The sequence below is a fragment of the Falco biarmicus genome, chromosome 8 (assembly GCF_023638135.1).
Source record: "Falco biarmicus isolate bFalBia1 chromosome 8, bFalBia1.pri, whole genome shotgun sequence".
In the NCBI taxonomy this organism is placed as follows: Eukaryota; Metazoa; Chordata; class Aves; order Falconiformes; family Falconidae; genus Falco; species Falco biarmicus.
In genome coordinates this window covers 65,024,823-65,037,309 of record NC_079295.1, presented here as the reverse complement: position 1 = coordinate 65,037,309, position 12,487 = coordinate 65,024,823, and the positions used below count along the sequence as shown (strand labels likewise).

Here is a 12,487-nt window from a genome sequence, read left to right as displayed (position 1 = left end):
GATTCTCTCTTCTTTGCCCAGTCCTGCACCAGGTCTGGGGCCAGGCACAGTCAAGAGGTTCTGTGCCAACAGCTGTACCCATCCCCTGCACAGCACACAGCTGTCACCACCTTGCTCTGGTGTGGGTGTTGGTTCGTACACCACCTGTGTTCATCTGGAGCCACAGACAAGGAATCTAGTCCTGCTCCTCCCTAGGGAAAAAACGACTGCTGTATAAATACTGTTGTACTGGCTGACAGAAAAAAAACCAACCCAACCCCCCCAAAAACTCAAGTACTTTAAATGGCACCTTTAAAAATCCCCCAAAGACTCCTACAACCATCTCTCCTTTCCCAACTTCCTCTGTAAACAGAGGCACAGTCTCAGCTTAATAACTACCAGGAAACAGGGAAAAATCTTTTAATTACTTAATAGCAGGACTTCACAAAACTTTAAAGTACGAACAGGTTTCCCTACCCCTGGCACAACTATTCTGGCATGGCCCCTTAAGGGCTGCTGCACGGACAACTTGTCCTGTCTGAGTTGCAGGCATGTAAAAATAAATATTTCAAGGTCAAATACTTAAGGAAGAAAAAAAGTATTTATTTAGCATAGCCTAAATTGACACATAATTTTTGTAAAATTTAAAAAACAATCAAGGGGTTTTTTGCATGCTTTGCAAGCCTTACAAGGCTGTGACCCTCAGTTTGATAAACACTGCTTGATAAAGGGGAGCATTTAACTCACAGGTGCCCACAGAAAACAGCCTCCAAGCCAGCCCCAGCTGGGGAGACCCAAACACGGCCCAGGCAGGGCTGTGCGGAGCTGGTCTCTTGTCACCACACAGGTGACAGGCGCAGCTCTTGCTGGCCATTAACAGCCTGTGGTAGCCAGGTCAGGCTGCAGCCAGAGACCAGACAGACAAACCAAATGGACTTTTACAAACACTTGCAATGTGGTCTTTTGCCAATAGCTTTGCTTTTGCCCATGAAGTTACACCAATACGCTGACACCTACAGCAGCAAGCACCCCACGCCTTCCACCAGACAGCCTGTCCCTGCACCACAGCTCCTCCAGCTCAAACACCGCCCAAAGCCCCTCCTGGAGCCCAGCCTGCCCACAGGGCACAGCTTCACACCACCCCTGCCCAGCAGCAGCAGCCTGAGGAATAAAAAAAAGCCAACCAGCAACATGAGTTGTTTGAAGGAACAACTTTTTTTTTTTTTAATAAAGTGTACAAAGTAGTAAAACTCCTTACATGAGGTGCTGTGACAGCTGTTACAGAGATGATTTGGGCTCCCTCATGGGCCTCATGGTGAAACTCCAACAAGCGTTGAGTGGAGACAAAGGACATGAACACGACAGAGACCCACCTGCCCCTACCAGCTCCCGTGAACCTGGCCTCCCCGTCCCACACTGTGGCTCCGGCCAGCCCCCACCACTTCACCTGCCTGGCTGGCTCACTCACACCGGGTTGTTTCTGCTGTCCCACATCATGGCATCCCACACGCGTTTAACACGAATAACACACTGAACCGAGCGACCTGTCTGAGCGGCATGCATACAGAAAGGAAGAGTAAAAACACAACCCGACCAAACCCACAACAACAGAATTTTAAGGCTATGCATAAAACAAAATGAAGCAGTATCTTTAAAGCTAGGTAGCAAGTAGCATTTGTGAAACATAAGGCTTGAGGCTTATTGATTCTTCAGAACAGGTTTATTTGCTTTTCCTTCTTAAACACCAATGTACCATTTTTCTTCCTTCACTTGAACAGGGATTTTGTTTCCTTCTCGGCAGGGGCATTTAACTCAGGGAGGTTATGTTGGAGCGGCCTCCTGGGGGTGCGACGATGCGCTTGCTCGCTGAGCGAACACCTTCATCAACCTGGGTACCTGGGAGAGGACAAGAAAGCACAAAAGGAAGGGGGAAAGCAAAGAGTGTTTTCTTCACAGGACTGAGCAGTCAGGCAGCCTGGGGTCTTGCCAAAGGGCATCCTGAGGCTGGCTGCAGCAACCTGTTCCCCCTCCAACTCCAGTAACAGCCCTGAGAGCAGCAGCAGCTTGAACGTCTCTGTAGACACTCCTCCATGAACAGACCCACACAGCAGAAGCAGGGTCTGATGCTGTGCCGGCACCTCCACAGCCACAGTCTGCCTTGCTTCTACTGCAAGGTGCAGCATGCCAGAGGGCCAGCTCCAGCCGTGGCCTTTAAGGGACATGGAGGGTCTCTCCCTGCCATGCTCCACTCATGCTCGGCTCACCCCAGGCCATCTCCCAGCTGCCTCCTGCCCCAGCCCAGAGGCTGGGACAGCATGGCCAGTGGCTCTGTGCTCTCCCAGCCCAGCCACCACATCTGTTCACCTGACAGGCTGAATCCAGACTGATGGAGGTTCCTGACGGGGGGTGTCTGCCGCGTGGGGGACCCCCTGGTTGACCCCGCAGGAGTGCCCCCCTTGGGCGTGGTGGTCAGGTCAAACACGGGTCCATCATACATGCCCCGGGGCACAGCATGCATCTCCGCCATCTGTCACCAGAGAGAAGACAGTGACATTTCTCTGCTCCCAGGGAGCATCCTGCCGATGGCAGCTCCACGCTCCAGCGATCCTTGGCTCCCCAGCCCCACTGCAGAGGCAATTCGCACTGCCAACCCTGCACCCCCCTCTGCCCTGAACACCCAAGACCTCCCTGCAGCACTGAAGCCTGGCACAGCCCCCCACCCACCGCAAGCTGAGGGCCTCCCTTCCCTCCCACCCTGCAGAGTGTGCAGAGCCTGGTGCAACAGGCAACCCCTCAGCACAGGTGTATGCTGATGGATGGGGAAGGTCATTCTGCCCAGTCTCTCCATTTTTCACTCTGCACTTCCCTCCAGACTCTGGCTGCAGCAGGACAGCAACAAGGGCACGCATCCCACACTGCTGACCAGACGAGCATCTGCCTCCAGTGCTAGCACATCATCAACGCTAAGGTCAAAGCCCTCTACCCAAGTCTTAGCTATCCCAGCCGTAGGTTCAGAATACACCAGTTTGCCACAGTTTCCAGGGTCCAGTGAGAACAGCAGCAGAAAACCAACCCGTTATTAGAGAAGAAGACAATTTGGGCTAACAGTGCCCCAGTTTTGTCTCTTGGCACCTCCATCTCCTCACCTTCCTCCTGGCTTTGATGCGCTTGTAGACATAGTCAGGGAAAGGGCTGCTGGGCAGGAAGCGTCCAGTCCCCTGGGTCACATGCAGGTTGCCATCCTCCAGCATGATCTTCCCCTGGCATATGACAACCAGCGGGGCCCCACGTAGCTCCATCCCTTCAAAGATGTTGTATTCAGCTGCCTGCAGCAACCAGAGGATGATGGTCAGGAGAGACAGGAGCACTGCCTGCCCACTCAGGGCTGTTTAGTCCCCACATCTCACTGCTGAAGTCACTAGTGCAGGGAAAGTAACAGCCTTCCCTGCCCCAGAGGATACCTCTATGTCACTAGTCCCTCACACTAAGAACCCACCAGAGCTCCCAACACAAACCAGGACCAGCTGCTTTAGAGCTCGTTGTGAGCAAGGACTCAAACAGCAGAGGAGGGCAGGACCTAGGCTTGAGGTAAGGCATGAACAAAGCATGCTGGCAAAGCCAGGAAAAATTTGTACCTGGAAGAGGAACCCAGATAAGGAGAAATGTGTGCCCCTACACCTGCATGGGCCAGGCTCAGGAGAAGAGCAACAGAGCAGGGTGAGAAAAGCCCTGTATGCAGAGCCCAGGGTTCACAGACATGCTACCCCACAGTCACAGCTGGCATCGCATGGAGCCTGGATTCAGTCCCTCCTCTTTGGAGCCCAGCACAGCAGTGCAGCACCACACTCGCAGCAGCCAGGCAGCCTTCACCCAGTGCCACTCGCACCCCACCCTCCAGCATTCCCACAGACAAGCAAAGGGCTTACAGATTGATGAGTTTTTGCTGTGACGATCTTCACTGCATCGGGATCCCATATAACCAGATCACTGTCTGAGCCCACTGCTATTCTCCCTTTCCGTGGGTACAGGTTGAAGATTTTTGCAGCATTAGTGCTTGTCACAGCCACAAACTGGTTTTCATCCATCTTCCCTGTGGCCTGCTCAGACAGGAAGAGAACTAAGAGGTCTTATGGGAAAAGGGAGAGTAAGAGCCCCGGCAAGTACCAGACTCACTCCCACACAAGCCACTGGCTGGCTGGACCCAGACCGCTGCGGCTGATCTTGTTATTGGTGCCAGACAAACTGAAACCGGGGAGCATGGCCACAGCTCCTGGTTGTTCATGCTGAACCCATGACAGCTGCCTCTGCTGCTCTGGCTTGTCCTGACTCTCAAAGCCAGAGAGGAGAGACAGGCAGCTGGGTGCTCAGCTCTGCAGGGGCAAAAGCACAGGTCTCAGGTGCCTGCCAACCCTGCCCACTCTGCCCTCTCCCTGGCATGACTCTTACCACTGCCTTGTCCCAGATGACAGACATTCGTTCCTCTATGCCATTGGTCCCTTCTGGAATCGCTGTGAAGTTGTCTTTTCCAATTGCTTTCTGCGCGGTGCTGAATGTACAGTGGGCACTTCCCGAAACCTGCAGGTCACCACTGAGGGGTGGTGGTAACAAAATCATCGTCAGTTGTTTTGCAGTCAGACAACAGCAGGGACACGAGGGCCATGGATCTCCTCTGGGCACGGGCAGCCCCTGGCTCAGTTCTGTTTTACTCCACACCCTCATTTCTACAGCCCCTCAGTCTGAAGACTTCTACCCAACTCTGCCCCTGTGGCAGCTGCGTCATCTGGGAGCACGGGGGCAAGAGAGCTCTGCCATGCTGTGCTGCCCGCCAGTGGCACAGGCAGTACCCTGCACACGAGAGGAGTCAGCAGCTTGGCTTCTGCAGGACAGGGTGGCCTTTGTGTCAAGCCAAAAGATGTCCTTCCATACCAACTCCATCATTTGCACTAACACAGAAAAAAAACCCATCCCACTGTGAGTCAGAAAAACCATTTCTGGTAGTTTGTCAGGTCTGCTTGGGAAAGCAGCCTTTCTGCTGCACAGGGAGGAAGAGCCTCTCCACCCAAGGACTGTCCCCCACAGCCAGCCCTTTCACCGTGTACTGCCAGCTCCTGCACCCCGAGGGGCAAGCACAGCCCTCCCCTGCCCCACAGGAAGCCTGCTGCAGGCTGGGACAGGGGACACGGCTGCAGGAGCGGCTTACAGGGGGCTGAGCCTGTGGGCTACCGTTGCTCACAATGCCAGCCTTCCCCAGTGAGGAGAGCACTTCAGCCCTGCTCCAGGGCTCTGGCTTGAGACATTTCCTCTGGCAGGAGCTCACCAAAGGCTCCTCTTAGCCCTGCATGGACAATGACAGCACGAGCTACAGCAGCCCACAGCGCAGACTGAGAAGGTGTGCTTGGAAGGGCAGCCTGGCCCAAGCTGCAGCATCTCTGCCACACCGCTACCACAAAAGTAGACGTCCCCCCTGGCCACACAAAAACTTGACAGTGGGATGAAGAGAGTCAGGACTCCCTGGAAGCAGCTCTCTCTGGAAGGCCCAGAAAAGCTTTACTACGATGCTCTGCACAGCTGCTGCCCTACACTGTTACCCAGAGCTCTCTGCCCAGAAGGGGCCACTGGTTGGACGAGATGCCCTGACCCATCCAGCTACTGACAGTGATGGCAGAGGGCAGGAACAGGCAGAGCAAGCGAGCTGCTCACAGGCAAGGCAAGGTGAGGAACAGCCCATGGCTCCCTGGAAGTCACCCAGCTGCTGCTGAGTCCTCGGGGAGCAGCAGACAGGCAGCAGCTGGAAAGTCATCGCTACTGGGCAAAAGGAAGCAGACCAGCTCAGGCCACCTCCCAGCACTCCCCGCAGGAGGCAAATGGTCCAAGCACCTGGGCTCCCAGACTGCCTGCACCTGAACCAGTGTGGCCATGACGTCTCTGCTCGGGGCTGCGAATCAGCCCTTAATCCACTAGTAATCTCCATCTTCCTCTGATAATTTCTGCCATATGTCTGACTGACTGCACAGCCACAGGCCCAGGCTGATGACACAACACGCTTCCTAATCTCCACCAGATTTATCCCGGTGGAAGAAAAGCCACCCAGCCCAGCTGGAGCTTCACAGCCTCTCCTCCTGCTGAAGCCTTACAGAAAACAGCAGAGGAAAGGTCTTAGGACAGATGCCTGTGGGCTGCAGGGACTTGCCTCTCTGAGATCTGGGGTGTATTTGAAGTGGAAGGGAAGGATTAGAAAGCCAGTTCAGGAGCTGGGCTCGCTTTTCCCTGCCAGTCCCTAACCTAAGGCCTTCTCCTAATTCATACATCCAGACCAAACAGAGGCATCTTTTACTCCCTGACCACAGCAAAATCCAGGGTGAGCTGCATATTCAGACTGCAAATGCACTGGCACCTCTCTTACACCAGCCATGGCATCTCCACCCTGGCATAACCCAGGTTTATCCTAACATGTCCCTCTGCCAAGACACCTCTTACTGACCAGTCATCCCTTGCTCATCTAGTCCTAGATGTTTCCAGCTTACTTCAAAGGTCATTTCCATTTACAACCCGCCCAGCGTCAGTCATCCCCTGGCTAACACAGGGCAGCCGCCACACACACAGTTCCATGTGCAAGCACCGGGTGAGAGGGGTGTGCAATTCACACGTGGCGCGTGGACAGGGCCAGCAATGAGCTCTGTGTCCCTAGCTGCTGTGCGTGCCTTGCCAGTGAGAGGATGGAGTATAACTGTGAAAGGTCAAAGCAAATCGCTGAAGTGCTTTTATTGTTTGCTCTCTATTTTCAACAAATCCCTGCCCCACCCCCTTGCCTTGAGGGTGAAAAAACGACCCACCATCCCTGTCAGATGTGCACGAGCTGCCCTTAAAGGCCTCCGGCACTCCTCAGGCTGTACTACTGCTCACCTGCACAGGCGTGAGAAAATGCCCACTTTGTATTTGACCAGTGCCCCCCCCCACCTACCCACCCCAACCTCTTGCTTCCCTACCTGAGGTCAGAGTCCACTTCTTGCCGGTAACGGCATTGCCCAGCAGAGCTATCACTCACCTGGCCAGGAGGGAGTTGATGTAGTCAGGAGTTGTTGGGTCTGGGCTCAGAGGTGGAGAGACCACAAATGCTGCAGCTTTGGCCCAGTTCTTGCTCCAGTAGTGTGTCCCATCAGTCCCGAGACTGGCCGTGATCGGCTCACCAAACACCACATTGCCTGGAAAGGGGGACAGAAAGGATACTGTTTTGGTGGAGCCTGGACACATTCTCTGTCCCACAGCACTACCAACAGCCTGCCGTGCCCAGAGAACACCCAGACCCATGTTGGGTTGTCCCACACTGCCTGCTTGGACCTCAGGTGCTGGGGGGCAGGCAGGAGGAACAGCAAGGCCCGCATCGATGTCAGGGGTGAGCCCCGTCCACCACCCCTGTAGGGCCCTCCTGCTTTAAGGGCACAGATCCTGCTGGTGCAGCAAGCCTGGCTGGAGCACAGTGCAGGAAGGCACAGCCACAGAGCTGTGTTCCCCAGAAGACACCACAGAGAGACAAACGACGCTTGCAACCTGGTCTCCTGTTCTAGCTGATGGCTGCTTTCCAATCTGCCCTGCCCCGGCCACTCTCCTGGGAAGTGAGGCCCCTGGTCCCTGGGCCCCCCCCTGCAAGCACTGGTGTCCCCACGCTGTAGCGGGGGCATTTCACCCCACGGACTTTCAGTCCGAGAGCAACAGTCACACCTCAGAGCTGACCAGCTGCACAGGCACACCTGGCAGGAGACAGGCAACCTGATAAGAAATGACAGCCCGCAATGGCAGGCAGAGCACAACGCTGACACTGAACCCATGCCAGACCAGCAACCAAGCCTCTCACCATGTCCTTCGTCATCGGCTGTGCATTCTTCCTCCCTTATCCCTCATAAATATTTACCATGTGCCACCATAGACTGGCAGGCTAGTCCCCCTCTCCTGTTCCTCACTCACCTTCTGGTGCCCCACGCCAGGGACAGCCCCGGGGAGACAGCAGCAGGTGGTGACCAAACGCTTTTTGCGGAGCAGGGCTCATCATGCTGCTAAGCTAGGATGGGGACTGAGAAATTGTGGTTTTCCTTCCAAATGCTCCACAGCCCGAGCAAGTACTTCTGGGAGACACTTGGCATTGCTATGTCCCACAGCTACCAACTCCACCAAGACCCTCTCTACAAATACATTTTTTACATTTCCCCTTCCCCTCTTCCTATAGAGGCTGCAGATCCTCAGAACCTTACTACCACTCAGCTAAAAGTTCTGTTCTCCCTGCCCAAAGGCAGGAGGGTGCACTGCTCCTTAACCCCCAGGAGAAACCCTGGTCCCAAAGCAGCCAGGCTGGCAGAACCCCCATGTCTGAGCTGGAATCAATGCACGTTGGCTAACCACAGGTACCTGCTGGTCACCCAGCCCAATCTGTGGACCAGCACCATCCTACAGTCCTGTTTGTAAGGGCGCCTCACTCACCCCAGACTGCACGTGTGCTCCTCTGCAAGCTGGCTGTGCAGCATGGAAGAAAGGTCCAGCTGGGCTGTTCCCAGATGGAAACCTGGGGTGGACACCGAGCGGTGCCTTTCAAAGTACCTGTGTGTGTTTACACGTGTCCTTCCTGCCAGCCAGGAGTGATGGACATGAGCAGGCAGCTGCTACTACAGGCACCTGGGGTCTGGCAGAGAAGAGCTGCCCACCAGCCTCCTCGTGCACCAGCTGATGGGGCAGGGGCACACAGCTCACTGAACGTGGCTCTGGATGTGCCATGTGCATGTGGGGAGTCCCTGTGCTCCATCACCGCTGACAAACAGAGCCTCCAGCCACCCGAAAAGGCACCCAGGTGCCTCAGAGGGGCTGGCACTTCAAAGGGAAGCCAGAGCTATATGCAGCAGCTCAAACCACTTGCACAGGGATCGGATTAGTCTCCTCAGAGAGCCCTTCGCAGCCACAGGCAAACTTTGGTGTTTAAAACATTGCTCCTACTTGCAACCCACATGCTGATGTCACTTGACGTGCAACAGGAGGTGGCTCCATGTGATCTGGTGCAGCGTTCCTGTGCCCTTCACAAGTCAGGTAAATCCCCCACCAATGGGGAAGTACTAGACTACACTCAAGGCACAGCCGTGGTCTTGGCAAAACAACCATGATGACACAGGGACCACCAAATCCAGCTGTCCGGGATCCCAGGGGCAACAGCAAGGCTGTGTGCGGCAGCAGCTGCCACTCACCTTTTTTTCTGGCTTGCGAGATGAGGTCAGCAGCGCTTTTGCTCATCACTTTAGTCACATAGAGAGGACAGTTGGTCTGGCTGGCAATAGTGATGGCCCGGAAGACAGCTTCGGCTTCCAGCTGGAAGACAGAACAGTGCATGGCTGCAGAAGAGCACTGGGTGGCCAGGGAGGAGCCCGTGCTCCTCTTGGCACACCATGGATTGCTGCCAGCACCCCTGGCTCCCCAAGGGCAGGTTAACCAAGGAGACCCGAGGGGCGAAGCTTCAGTCTCCTCGGGGCCTGGCCTCCCTGCAGGCTGCAGCCACAGGACACCTGGCAGGGGAGCACTGCCTGGTGCTCAGGGGCCAGCACAGAGCTGCATCTGCTGTTTTTTCCACTGCCTGGTTCCAGCTCTCCTGACAGCCAGAGAAGCCCAGGGACTGCTGCCCATGCCTGACAGCATGGCTCCCAGGCTGACGCCAGACAACGAAAGGGTCTGCCCTTCCAGACCACCCACTGCTCCAGGCTCTCCTGTGGCTGAATTTGGTTTAAGCAAATGTCACCCTGCCCATGGCTGGGGTGCAACGAGCTACATGCTGGTAGGTTGCTCCCGTCAGGGTCTGGCTGTCTGGGGCAGCTGCTGCTCATCCCAGCCTGCTGACACCCGCCCCATGCTTCACTGTCCTGCTGTTAGCAGAGGGTGCATTTCCATCACAGGGGGTATCTTTGGACTATTACATCAGTCCGTGCTCAGCCTGAGTTCAACCCCAGAGGTTCTCCAAGTGTTTGCTCTACAGTTTGGCTTCAAGCTTCGGCATGAGAAAGTTCAAAACAGAAGCCTTAAAAAGACAATGTACCAATCAGCCAGCTCCCAGGGGAGGCCAGGGCCGCCAGCTGCAGGGAACGCAGCAGCTGGCTGGGTAAGCTTCACTCTCCCAGCAGCAGCAGAATCAGACCACTGCACCCAGACACACGTGCATTCATACACCTCTAGTACTTCTGCAGGCCTATTCGCTGCACAGTGAAAACAGCATTTTCTCTTCTGCTTAAAGACATTTTAAACACAAATTTAAACAAGAAAACATTTTTGTCAGCACACTTATGGACTTGAGTAGTTGACAGGGTTTAGCATATGGACAGGAGCAAACAGAGCCGTCACTGAATACCCTTTAGAGCAGGCAACAATCCAGGACAGCACCATCCTGCCCTACCAAATCACCACCAGCACTTGACAGAATAGCATGTCTTTAACTCCCACTGAGGTCCCTCAGGGACAGAGCAGACCCACAGAGCTATGGACCGCTTCCCCTGTCCTTTGCTATCAACCTGAAGGCTTTATGGGAGGTAGAAGGGTTTTTGCGGTCTACCTAACATTTTCCCAGGTAGACTCCGTTCTGGAAAAGGGACAGTGTTCATTTTCAAAGGCAATGAGATCTGGATTTGGCTGAACAGATGGCACCTAGAGCCTTCTTCCACTGCCTTCATCTGTCTTATGCTTTAATGGCATTTCAAGATCAAACACTCAACAGTGTTTTACTGGCTTTGGACGAGAAGAGCCACAGTGCTATCTTACGATAATAGGACAGTTCTCAAATCCTGGCACAACCACAGCATCCTGCAATTGCAGGTTAGCTTGCCAGCTAGAGGCAATGGGTCTAGAGCCATAAAAATAAATGGCAGTTTACACACAGTGGGACTCTGATCTACTGGATTTGACACTGAGCGTCTTCCCTGTACAGGAAAATGCTTTATACTCTCATACTTCAAAGAGAACAAGCACTGTAGTACACTAGGCTATATACGTTGTTACCAGCCACAATACAGTCAACTTCTTACACTTTTAGTTTAAGCCAACTGATTTCTATTTCCTGAAGTACAAATATATCCCTGTGCTCCCCTGCTTGGCTTTGCTATTGTACCAAATTCCTATTGTTTTCTTCTTTCACATGCTGTGGAGAAAGTTAAAAGCACCTCTCAGCAGGGAGCTATCTCAAGAAAACCTATCTAAAATTAGACTCAACTCAGATTAATGGACCAAACAGAAAAATACTCTGTGAGCTAAAATTAGAAGTAATCTAATTAGTGTCTTGACAATGATTTGTAACCAGGGAATTTCCCCCCCTCTCCTTCCCTCCCACTCGTTCCACCAACGTCTTTGTCCATCTGATTTTAAAACACACTTTAGACCCTAAGCAGAGATTAAGCAGAAAGAGGCTGGAATCTGTCTGCACTCTGACGGACGTGAACAGTGAATTTTCAGAGAAACTAAAACTCACCATTTGGTTCTTCCCAGGCCTCTCACACCCGTGGAGGCACCTATACAAGACAAATGCCCCCAGACCAGCCCCAAATGCTGCTACAGCCAAATAGACCTTTTTGTTGATAGATTAATCTCTGGGAGGCTCAGAAGCCCTTGTCTCTGCTAGGAGACTTGAGCAAGACTGGAAAGTGTTTGTCACAAATGTGCACTTTGCTCTTTCCTGAGCTGCTGATGAGTAAGACTGTATTGCCTGTATAAATGAATACCCATGGATGCATACACACACACTGCTTGCTTGGCCCCACCACATACACTAAGCTCTACTGTGACTTGTGGGGAAAGCTCTTCAGTGCTGAGCAAGGCTGGTACTGTCCTTTGCATCTTACCTCCTCAGGTCTGCTTAGCACGTGGCCCTCGGGGCCAGTAATTCCCATCTCCAACATCCTGGTTTGTTCCTAGGACACCAAAAGGACAGAGGGACATTAGAAGACTGTGAAACTATCAACTACACAGAAAAGCAGATCCCTCCTGTGTTGAGCCCTTCTGTCAGGACTGCCACCACTTTATGTCCTGTGGGACCACCATGCACAGCGAGAGGCTGCTGCACCCTCAAGGGGTTTGGGGTTTGAGAGAGAAGAAAGGGAGGATGGGGAAACAGGAGGGCTTGGAGGGAGCACGGACACCAAAGGAAACCTCTTTGATGAAATGAGTGGTGTGGGTGAAAAACAGGCACAAAACTCCCCAGTTCCACGTACACCACTTGATGTTTACAGTCCCTTTCCAAGGCCCTCCCTGACTCCCCTTCTGAAAAGCAAATTGTCCAAGTAGAAACTATTGAGAAAACAATCATTAAAACCAGCAAAAAAATTATCCTCCCAAGGTTACTCGTGGGTCCCCAGTGATGTTATTTAATCACCTGGAAATCAGCAAGTGCTAAAACCTGTCCTGTGTAAATTTCTTTAGAAACGGGTGGTGTGGGGTGTTGGTTCCTGTATTAATGTTATTCCAAGTATTTTGCTGTTATAATTAAGACCATGGACAA

General features: G+C 53.4%; 1 protein-coding gene across 2 annotated transcripts in view; it reads right to left on the bottom strand.

Moving 5' to 3' along the window:
* Positions 1 to 1,174: 1,174 nt before the first annotated feature.
* DPYSL3 (dihydropyrimidinase like 3) overlaps positions 1,175 to 12,487 on the bottom strand; it is a 39,013-nt gene continuing 27,700 nt past the window's right edge. For both annotated transcript variants that reach the window (XM_056350182.1, XM_056350183.1), the window contains exons 7-14: positions 11,832 to 11,900; positions 9,204 to 9,324; positions 7,025 to 7,181; positions 4,426 to 4,567; positions 3,906 to 4,076; positions 3,126 to 3,305; positions 2,344 to 2,506; positions 1,175 to 1,875 (exon numbers count right to left, since the gene is read on the bottom strand). In XM_056350182.1, coding sequence (XP_056206157.1) covers positions 1,787 to 1,875; positions 2,344 to 2,506; positions 3,126 to 3,305; positions 3,906 to 4,076; positions 4,426 to 4,567; positions 7,025 to 7,181; positions 9,204 to 9,324; positions 11,832 to 11,900 — 1,092 coding nt within the window. In that variant the 3' untranslated portion in view covers positions 1,175 to 1,786. The remainder of the gene's footprint in view (positions 1,876 to 2,343; positions 2,507 to 3,125; positions 3,306 to 3,905; positions 4,077 to 4,425; positions 4,568 to 7,024; positions 7,182 to 9,203; positions 9,325 to 11,831; positions 11,901 to 12,487) is intronic.